The 10646-nt window shown below is 36.0% G+C and overlaps 1 protein-coding gene across 2 annotated transcripts; it reads left to right on the top strand.

The window, feature by feature from the left end:
• Positions 1-1648: 1648 nt before the first annotated feature.
• LOC106878484 (protein NCBP2AS2 homolog) lies at positions 1649-7720 on the top strand. 2 transcript variants are annotated; one of them, XM_052973851.2, is made up of 5 exons: positions 1734-2073; positions 2464-2694; positions 3435-3468; positions 5508-5580; positions 7455-7720. In XM_052973851.2, the coding sequence occupies exons 2-5, from the start codon at positions 2675-2677 to the stop codon at positions 7580-7582; spliced, it is 255 nt and encodes an 84-aa protein (XP_052829811.1). In that variant the 5' UTR covers positions 1734-2073; positions 2464-2674; the 3' UTR covers positions 7583-7720. The 2 variants fall into 2 exon arrangements, with proteins under 2 accessions (XP_014783189.1, XP_052829811.1); XM_014927703.3 differs by lacking the exon at positions 2464-2694 and having other exon boundaries at positions 1649-2073.
• The last annotated feature ends 2926 nt before the right edge of the window (positions 7721-10646 follow it).

Below are 10646 nucleotides of genomic sequence, written 5' to 3'. Positions count from 1 at the left end.
TGCAGATATTGATGTGTAAATAATCACCATTCCTATCATTCCAACATTGCTCTCCACTAACCAGTACAACCACTAGCTGCTCTTAATCACCACTTCTACGAACACTCCTATTACTTCTACCACTACGATCGCCATCACTGCCAATGCCATTCAGTAATCTCCTAAACATCGATATGGTTTGTCCTTAGTAGTAGTAGTAGTAGTGGTGGTGGTGGTGGTGGTGGTGGTGGTGGTGGTGGTGGTGGTTTTGGCGGTGTAAAGAGAGTGGTTGTTTAACTGTTTGTCTATCGGGATCTAGTAGGTTTGGCTGCCAGCATCAATTCTGTTCGAATTGATTTCATATTCAGTGTATGAATGATACGCTTTCATTGACTAATGAATGACGTGAACATCGTTTTCGCTATAAATCAATAAATAAAGAGTTATTAGCAATTAGTTTGAAAATTTTGGTAATTTTAGCCAACCGTTAGCCACAGACACATTCATGCCTGTTCCCATAGTAACAAGCGGAACATGAGAACTGTTTTGTCTGGTTAGCCAGTAATCATGCCGCTCAAACCTCGTTAAAACACCACTTCTCACCAAACATACATTCTCACCTCTCGCCAGAATTACATTTTCAGATAGTAGCCACTGGTATTCAGAATAACAGCTGTGTGGTTAAGTTCGCTTCTCAATCTCACAGTTTCGGGTTCGGTCCTATAGCATTTCGGCTAAATGTCTTCCATTATAGCCCTGTTGTGGAATATCCAACTATCAACCGATGTTGCGATTCGCTGAAATGTTGCCCACATAATCAGCGAATCTGATCAATCGCGACTTCGTCTGGAAAGAATGTTACCCATGTGATCAACAAATCTAACCAATCACGACTTCATGTGGAATAGGCTCCAGTGACCATATTAAATCTGGGCGCACTCTTTTCTGAGCTTCTCAATCGGTATCACACACACACACATACACACGACCGCCAGACAAAGAGCTTCTTCTGTTGTAGCCTTTCAAGCTACAACAGAAGAATTTAAGACCGGCTACTATTGAATATCGACGACTTAGATAGCAGAATCTGTAAAGAATTAAAGCAGAAATGCCAGATATTGAAACAAAACTTGGAATTGAAGGGCCTTATTATAAACTTAGCGGAAATAAAAATTTTAGTGAGTAGGAAGGAAGAAAGGGCCTTTATAGCATCGGAGAATTGGCCGTGCGCCATTTTGTAGAGCCGATAGAAATTCTATAGGCGTAGGTAGGATGAGAGAACTGAAGAAAAAAAAATGATTTAATGGAAGATGTCTTTCGTTCGTCCTGATTTAAACCTTTTGGTCTCTGTTTCAGTTCTTATTGCTGCCACGTAGCTGGGGTTTACTGAATCCGTTGCTAAACGGCATAAAACACTGAAATAACATAATTTGTTGGGTTTGAGACGCTGTTAGGGACAGAACTTCTGACAAACTACATCAGAACAGCATTTAAAAAAATATCCAGGTGAATGTTTGAAAAAACTTCAAATGGTTGAAAGAAATTTAACAATCTCCATAAATTGTTTTCTTTTACGCTGAAGTATTTTTATTCTAAATTTTTAATATGTCTCAAGTCCTTCCTGGTTGTGTTTTGCAATGAGACAAGAGAAGTCGGTGTTGTCTCCCTTGGATCTTGGTATTTTGTTGTCTAATTTCCTGTGGTCTTTGTCCGGTGAAGAATCAAATTAATTCCTTTCGGTGTCTTTTCAAAACAAATGCGACGGCAAAACCACCACCGAAAACAAGAAGTCTACCCATAACCATACACACACATATTCTTAAATACATATTCACACACATATGGTGATAATGAACACAAAATTAAATTAATAAGTGGGTGAATTTTTTTTTTTAATTGGTAACTTGACATAATATGGCTGTCCTCAGATTTCAGAATATGTCATAAAGGCACAAGTAATGCCGTTTAAACTATTTTCTGATATCCATATTAGAAATATCGTTGGTTGACGTCAAACGATATTATTCATTTGATCAGTAAAGTTACCCAGACTTCAGGAGCAGCTACACAAATGGTGTTGAGAATAATACTGCGGTAAGTATTGCTTTAATTGCATCATAATTAACTGGTTTTGTCATTACTACTTATAACTTGGCTTCAAATCACGTTAAGGTAGATTTTTTAGTTTTCTTCCCCTCGGGGATAGAGGATTATTTAAAGTGTTATTCAAGTCCTGGAATCGATTTCATAAACCTTATAACCTTTTAATAAAAAAAAAAAATACCTGTCCTCGTTCGTTCCAATGTCAGAGATAATGTGTTCCCCTTGTAAATCTGAATGCATATAAATATAAAAATCTCTCTCTCTCTCTCTCTATATATATATATATATATATATATATATATATATATATATATATATATATATATATATATATATATATATAAACAAATAGTAAATGAGTATATGCATATATACGTACAGGTATGTGCATACCGACATCCACCTGTATGTATAGGTGCATATCTGGGTACAGGACATTGCAAACAAAACGTAGACGAGAAAACACACAAGCCACATAGAGAACATTCTACTTCATCAGCTACCCCCGTTTTAACACCGGCGTTTCGAAGAGCTAGGCAGGACGCATCGTTGAATATATTATATATAAATATGAAAGTGACATCCGAAAAGCATGTTGAAAATATTTTCAAGGTGAGACATCATACCACAATTACTTTTGGTTACACTCCCAATCTTTTAGTGGGGAAAATATCGATATTCCCTACAGCGGTGTGTAAATTAAGAGTGTGTATGCCTTTTTGATTCGTTTATTTATTTTTGTGAACTATTCTCTTCATTAATAAATAAATAACTGCAGTTTCTGTTTCTTTTCTTTTCTTTTTCACACTGGGGTATCACTGACATTTTTACGTTCGGAGTTCAGATCTTGCCGAGGTTAACTTTGCCTTTCATCTCTTCGGAGTTGATAAAATAAAATACGAGTCAAATACTGCAGTTGATGTGATCGACTTGTTTCCCTTCCAACAAAAATTACTGGCCTTGGTCCCTGCAACGCTTCCCGTTCTGATTAGAATGTTGTTATCTCGGTTGCCACAAATGGAATCCGAGCAACCGCCCTTATAAGTCCCAGGGTTGAAGATTTTTTTTTAAATGTCATCCCGTGGTGAGAAATGTTTTAAACATTTTCTTCTGTCTTCAGTTTCAGCCAGATGCTGTGGCCATGCTGGGGCACTAAACAAAAACTATTGTACAAAATCAAATCTAATAAAATGTTTCCTGCAATTAATATGTGGGTAGTGTATAGTTTACTTTATAATCATTCAAAGAAGTTGTCCATATACTTTTGTGTGTATATGTGTGCTTGCTTGCTTGTTTGTTCTGGTCCCTGTGACACAATTTTATGTAATGAAATATTGTCTATATTTCCACAGATACCTGCTACACAATGAACACCTTGTACAAAAAGTAAGTAGATTCTTACAATTTCCTTTCTATTTTTACATCCCATCAAGGTGGTGCTCCAGCATGATCACAGTCCAATGACTGAAACTTGTAAAGGGATAAAAGGATAAACACTGATTTTAAAATATGTGCTTTGTTCATTCATTCATTTTTTTTTACATCTTTCTTCCATGCTAGCATGAGTTAGATGACTATATTTTAAAGACATTGTTTTACAGCCAAATGCCCTTCTTGTTGCTAACCATTACCTATTTTACAAATAAGGGTCTCGTTTCACATGCTTTTGTAGACATGAAGTGAGCAGATGATTTGTTGATAGAAGTGTTAACTGTGTGTGTGTGTGTGTGTGTGTGCTAATTACTGTCTCCTTCTTTGACATCGCATGACAGTTGTATAACCGTGTGGTTGTTACTTCATATAACAGAATCTAGTAGATGTAAATATTGAGTAGAAAGTTTCATTTCTGAAAACGAGGTTGACGGACAAAAAACTGATGTCTTTTATTAATACAACCTGTTATATCACTTTGTGGGAAATGTATTTCTAACTGATTCAACCTCAGTATATTACTGGTATATTTTTTATTGATCTAGCATTCACTACTCTACTCCCAGAAGGGTGAATAGCTACATCAGCCCTGGCAGTATTTGAACTGCTAATGCACAGGAGGGAAACTAAATAGTTTGACCTTTTTTTTTTTTGATGCAGTTCTGTTTCTGTCAGCTGAGAAAAGGTATAGTCATATAAGTTTACTTTGCAAGCATATGGTTCTAGGTTCAATCTTTGTGTGGTTCTTTGGAGGAAATGACTGCTACTGTAGGTTTGAGATGAGCAAAACCTTGTAAGTGAATTTAAGGTATTTAGTAGTTGTGTGGAATCTCTGAAGGTCTACTGCATAATGTCATTCGATTTAACACTGCCCTCTTTTGTTACGGTATTTCTTTTGAGATACACTGCCTTTGTTTTTCAACTTATTTTTAAAATAAAGAAGAATTTAGTGAAATATCAGTCATCAGTTGTAAGATTTCAGACCATCGTTAAAGGGAGACAACTTCGGATAAGATGCTTCCTGCTGCAGCATTTCATCCTACAATTACTTGTTTCTTCCTCTCTTCTCGTCCACCCTCTGCCTCTTATATCCTGCAAAAAAACAGAAATGTCTATGAGTATTTACCTTTATCTCACTCAGTTCCACTGTTCCTCTCAACTGTTGACATAACTACAGATATGTGCCATCTTCCCAGAGCTTGACAGATAATTTGCGCTTCTAAATGTCAAAGTGTGAATTACCAAACCCGTTCCTGTGACTTATCGGTTCAGCAAAAAAGACAATAGAATAAACATTAGGCTTTAAGGGAAAAAAGTCTTGTGGTCAGTTCGTTCAACTAAAATTCTTCAAAATGATGCCCTACTATTGGCCACAATCTAATGACTGAAACAAAGGATATACGATAAAAGATCCTGATATTTTTTCTCTCAATAAATTCCAACATAATCTTAATCTACATTGTCTGAAACATATTTTTAGAAAATTTCATTAAAAAATATCCAGTTTTCAGAAAGTTATGGACGAAACAAACCAAAGTGAATGAATTATCTGAAACTTCTTTCCACTCAACCCTTTCCCTCTACTTACGAAAATTTTCCTCTACAAATTCCAGTATAACCCCAACTCTTTAGCATTTAAACCAATCAAAATATCCGACCAGTTTTATGTTCAAACAGGCTAGATCCAGCCTCTCACACCTACCCTACAATGTCATTCTAAAAATAAACAGTCAGATCACCGAAAGCTTGAAGCTATGAGACAATGCATGATTAATTCAAAACAATGTGACTATATAAGCATTACATTTGATAGAGTCATCTAAACATTAAATGGTTCTACACTATCTAAAATGTATCTTTGGAAAATTTCATTAAAAAATATGCATTTCCCAGAAAGTTATAAAGCAACAAAGTCAGTGATGTCCTAAAGTGTAGATACACCCACTGTCATATTTTGTATGGACTTATTTTCTATTATCTCTTTTTTTTGCCAGCTATCGGAGAGCTATCCTATACGACGCAGTGCCCAGTTAGTTGCCTATATCTTCCTGAGAGGAAAAGAGAAAGGTCAGCTGCAACTTTGTTTAATCAGATAGATTAAATTAACGACACATTACACCACACTAGATAACATTAATTGCCTTTTTATAAATCTACTTGTGATGATTGATGATTTGGTGGTGGCTGGGACTAAAACACCAGTCGATGTGTGTGTGTACAGCAGAGTTGATGTGGTTAATAAGTGGAGTTAAAATGTAATCTAATGAGAACATTTAGCCAATAACTTTTGACTAAATAGGTGCAGGCATGGCTGTGTGCTAAGAAGTTTGCTTCCCAATCACATGGTTCTGAGTTCATTCCCACTGTGTGGCATCTTGGGCAAGTGTTTATTACTATAACCTCAAGCTGACCAAAGCCTTGTGAGTGAATTTGGTCGATAGAAACTGAAAGGTAGTGAGCTGGCAGAAACATTAGCACACCAGGCAAAATGCATAGCAGTATTTCGTCTGCCGTTACGTTCTGAGTTCAAATTCCGCCGAGGTTGACTTTACCTTTCATCCTTTCGGTGTCGATAAATTAAGTACCAGTTATGCACTGGGGTCGATGTAATCGACTTAATCCCTTTGTCTGTCCCCTCTATGTTTAGCCCCTTGTGGGCAATAAAAAAATAAGAAACTGAAAGAAGCCTGTCATATATATGTGTCTGTATTTTTACATCCATTTTGCCATGCTAGCATGAGTTAGACCTGTCACAGACAACTTGTAATCTGCAAAACATTCTGATTGGCACACCTAATAAAAAATTACACTGATTTTTCTGTAGTGGTGCAGCACATTTGATGAGGAGTCCTGTCACATGTGGCCTTTATTCTCAAAGAAGGTTACCCCTACCTGGGTTAAAGGATATATTATTGGGATAATGGGACTGATTTCAAAACCTCTTGGCTTGGATGTAAACTTCTGAACTATACATCAGTGTCAGTATCCCAGCATACAATATAATATATTGTATGTTTGTATGTTTGTAAACACAATTAGTTTTGATGTGAATATTTTGAGTGCTAATCACGAGTTAATGATGGTACGTGTGCGTATGCACACATGCATTAATGTTTTAGATTAAAGTAATTTAATGAGAACATATGTGATAAACGAGTTTTATAAAAGATATTAACATGCTAATTAAATATACTGTTATTACTGTTTTAACTGTTGCTGTTGTTGTTGTTAAGGCAGCAGGCTGACATAATTGTTTGCATGCCTTTCATCCTTTCAGATGAAAGTACCAGTTGAGCAGTTGGGGTTGATGTAATCAACTTAGCCCTTCCCCTGAAATGGCTGGCCTTGTGGCAAAATTTGAAACAATGATTATTATTATTATTATTGTTCAGTAGTCTTATTTTTATAACGTGCTTTCACTTCACTACCGAGCGCAGCTCTGTGCGCCTTGGGTATGTGCTGTGGTTTGCTGTGGTGCTCTTATGTTTACTGTATTGAAAGTGTTTTGCGTAGAATGTGTGCAGTACCCAGTAGTGCAATTTTCTGCATGTTATATATATTTGTAAGTCCTGGTGTTTTTGTTATGTATTTGTCTGAATATTTTTTTATTATACCTAAGGCACCTACTATGATAGGAATTGTTTCTGTTTTTAGATTCCACATTCGAGTTATCTCTATTTCCAGGTCTTTGTATTTTGTTTTAGATTATTAATAATAATAATTATTATTATTATTATTATTATTCAGCGAGCTGGTGGAAGCATTAACATACTAGCTGAAATGTAAGGCAAAGTCAACCTCAGTATAATCTGAACCTAGAACATAAAGACAGACGAAATATTGCTAAGCATTTTGCCCAGCATGCTGATAATTCTGCCAGCTCATACTATTATTATTACCAGCCATGTATTCTCATTCTATATATTATTTCTCTCTTCCAGGACTGGAAAGTATTGAAAAATTAAAAGACCACGATTCTGTTTCGCCAAAACGATTACAATCCTTCAAGAAAACTTTCCAAGAGAAACTGCAGGAAGGCATCAGAGAATGGAAGCAAAAGAATCCATAATTTTTTTATATAGTTTTGAAACCCAAAGTCTTTTGTATTTAATTAATGTTTAGTTTTTCTAGATGCCTTCTTCAAGTGGAATTGTTTCTATTGTTATCAAATCAAAAGAACCAAATAAAAATGCAAATGGAGTTTTTATATCTTTGTTTATAGTTTTTATTCATGCTTGTTGTTTATAGCCCCAGGTCAGCCTTGATTGAGCATATGTATGGTAAATTTAAATCCAGCTGCAACCACATCATCATTTTATCCTTATATCTAAAACAGCATTATCCTACGTGTCCTTTCGTTATTGATTGACTGGTATGATTTGGGAAGAGATTTGGCTATTATTTCTAGCATGTAGGACGCTCGCGTAAAGGAGCCTAACAAAAGCATTTGATACACAAGCGCTCCAGTTTCTGTGGAAAGAAGATAACTCATAAAATACCTTATGTACTTTGGGGAGAAGATGCACCACGAGCCATTGATGCAGACCATCTTGACAAGTGTGAAGGGGAAGAGAGAAAGACGTCAGTCAAAGACTGGTGAAGACTTCAATGAATGGATCGGAAACAAAAGCTTGGCTGATTGTAATACATGCAGCACAACACAGAGGGGACTGGAGGGTTTTGGCAAACCGATCTCTGGACACAGGAATGCACCTGGCTAATGACATTAAGAAAAAGAAATAAATTTTTTAGGCCCAGGTGAGAAAAAAAAAAATAATTTTAATTGTAAAAGGTATGCTGAAGAGGATGGCAATGGATTAAGATTTGTTTTAATTCAAATTACAAGTTTCAGTTTGTAGGATACTATAAAATGTATACGCTCAAGAACAGGATTTACAAGCGCACCCATTAAAATTTCGGTGGGGGTATTTTGTAATGTGGGATACTATAAAATGTCAAAAAATCCAGAGAGTAAAAAAAAAAAGTTTCAAATTCTATTTTATTCGTGTCAGCTATTCCAAAAGTCCACCGACAATGAAATTGTTCTAACCAAGTTTTCCAACAGGTCACTTTTCGTACTTGAACTCACAGAAATAGGAGTCAATGGTAGCACAATGATTGTCAAAGCACTGGTTACCTCCTGGGTCAGGCCCATATGCTTTCCATTTGATACATGTAGGCCTCGTCTTGTGTGTTGCAATGTTCTCTTACGAAATTGGTTAGCCTAAGTATCTTTAGAATGTACGAGCATGCTCAGCCACAAGTCACTGTATATTGTGGTTACCAGCAGAACCAGCTGTTGAATACATTCTTCCAGTGTCACAGTTCCAACAAAGCACAGCATATAGAAATGTTTTATGTCTTGCGTTATAGACCACCGAAAATCCAGCTTTGGTTGGCTTGAGGCTAGTAAAAGACACTTGCCCAATGTGCCACGCAGTGGGACTGAACCCCGAACTACATGGTTGGGAAGCAAGCTTCTTATCACACTGCCACATTCACCACATTAACTTTTACTGCAGCACCAACAGATGCAATCATGATGTACTTTAATGTTGATAATAACGTAACCTCGACACATCTTCTGAGGTACACCTTCCCTCTCTTAAAAGAACATTATTGCATCCTCTTCCATCTTTATACACTTCCACGAAAATCTCTAAAAGTAGTTTATTTGTATTCTTTTATCTTATAGACAGATTATCATGTGTAAGCAATCAGCCCGTTGTTGCTTATAGTGGTGGTAGTGATAGTTGGTATTGTAATGATGGTGATCAGTGTGGAAGTGTATTATTAACAGTATGATGACAGTGATAATGCTGGCGGTGGGATGTTAGTTATGACAGTGTCGGTGGTGATGGCGATAATAGTAAGTAATGATGGAGATGGTGGCAGACAATGGTGATGATGATGTTGGCAATACGTTTCTCTGCCTATTACTGACCCCTACCTAAAAATAGTTTTGCTTGTAACCCAATACAGATTATTTTTCTCCATTACATTCCTCCCAGTCTACCTTTGTTTTTTCCATATCATTGCACTTCGTTTTCCATTCCTTCTTAAATTCCTTTCTCTTGTTTCTTTTCTTCTTTGTCATTCACTTATTCCACTGCAACATTTATATATGGTTGGCGTTAGGAAGGGCATCCAGCTGTAGAAACTCTGCCAAATCAGACTGGAGCCTGGTGTTGCCATCCGGTTTCACCAGTCCTCAGTCAAATCGTCCAACCCATGCTAGCATGGAAAGCGGACGTTAAACGATGATGATGATGATGATGATATATATATGAGTATTGTAGTTTGCAAAAGGTTTTGAATCACTTCTATGTAGGTATGTGAGTGTGTGGATGAATGTGTGTATATGTATATATACACACATATGGATGGATAGGTGAATGGAAGAAGAATTTGTGAGACCTGTGATACTTCCACATTTCAAAATTATTTGTGGTTTGATAAATAATTTATGAATGTTTTTACCACTGCTTCTTTATGTTAAATATCTCAATTATTTCCTCAGTTTCCTTCCACAGTTAAGGTTATTTAAAGCATAACATCAAGACATTTTTATTTTGTCAAAGTTCCATGTTGGAATAACATTCAAACACATGAAAAAATCTAGCAGAACAACATTTCAGATGATTGTTTCTTTATTTTACACAAGGGCAGCAGATGAAAAGAACATTACAAGGACAAATTAGAAAAACATTGATGGGTGGCAAATGGGATAAATTACTTAAAATCACTTATGAGGAATCAAATGTGTGAAATTATAAAGATATGTTATTGGCACATGATAGAAGGAACAGACTTGGCCTTCTGTTATAATTCCAGTTACATTTAGAATGCTTTAAGGCAGTGGGTCTCAACCAGGATCCATATGGATCCTTGGGGGTCCATTTAAGGTTTTCTTGTTAAAATTAATTGGCTATATTTCTACAATACACAAAAAAATTTGATAATTATTTTTATACAATTCCTAATAATATTTAATTATAAAAAAAGAAGATTTTATTAACATCAAATGGTTAAGAGGGTTCACCCAAGTAAAATAGGAATCAAAAGAGGTACATTAGTAAAAGAAAATGGTTGAGAAGCACTGCTTTAAGGAATAGTAAATGGACTCCAGTACT

Source organism: Octopus bimaculoides, chromosome 16 (genome assembly GCF_046866305.1).
Source record: "Octopus bimaculoides isolate indiv1 chromosome 16, ASM4686630v1, whole genome shotgun sequence".
In the NCBI taxonomy this organism is placed as follows: Eukaryota; Metazoa; Mollusca; class Cephalopoda; order Octopoda; family Octopodidae; genus Octopus; species Octopus bimaculoides.
Note: the sequence above shows the minus strand (reverse complement) of the source record. Positions and strands in the feature narration are given on the sequence as shown.

What these genes read in the sequence shown, in the direction of transcription:
- LOC106878484 (XM_014927703.3), top strand. Translation starts at nt 2,051, where the DNA reads ATGGTGTTGAGAATAATACTGCG. An exon ending in ATGAACACCTTGTACAAAAA is followed by an intron (nt 3,469 to 5,507) that starts GTAAGTAGATTC and finishes TTTTTTTGCCAG; the next exon opens with CTATCGGAGAGCTATCCTAT. An exon ending in CCTGAGAGGAAAAGAGAAAG is followed by an intron (nt 5,581 to 7,454) that starts GTCAGCTGCAAC and finishes TCTCTCTTCCAG; the next exon opens with GACTGGAAAGTATTGAAAAA.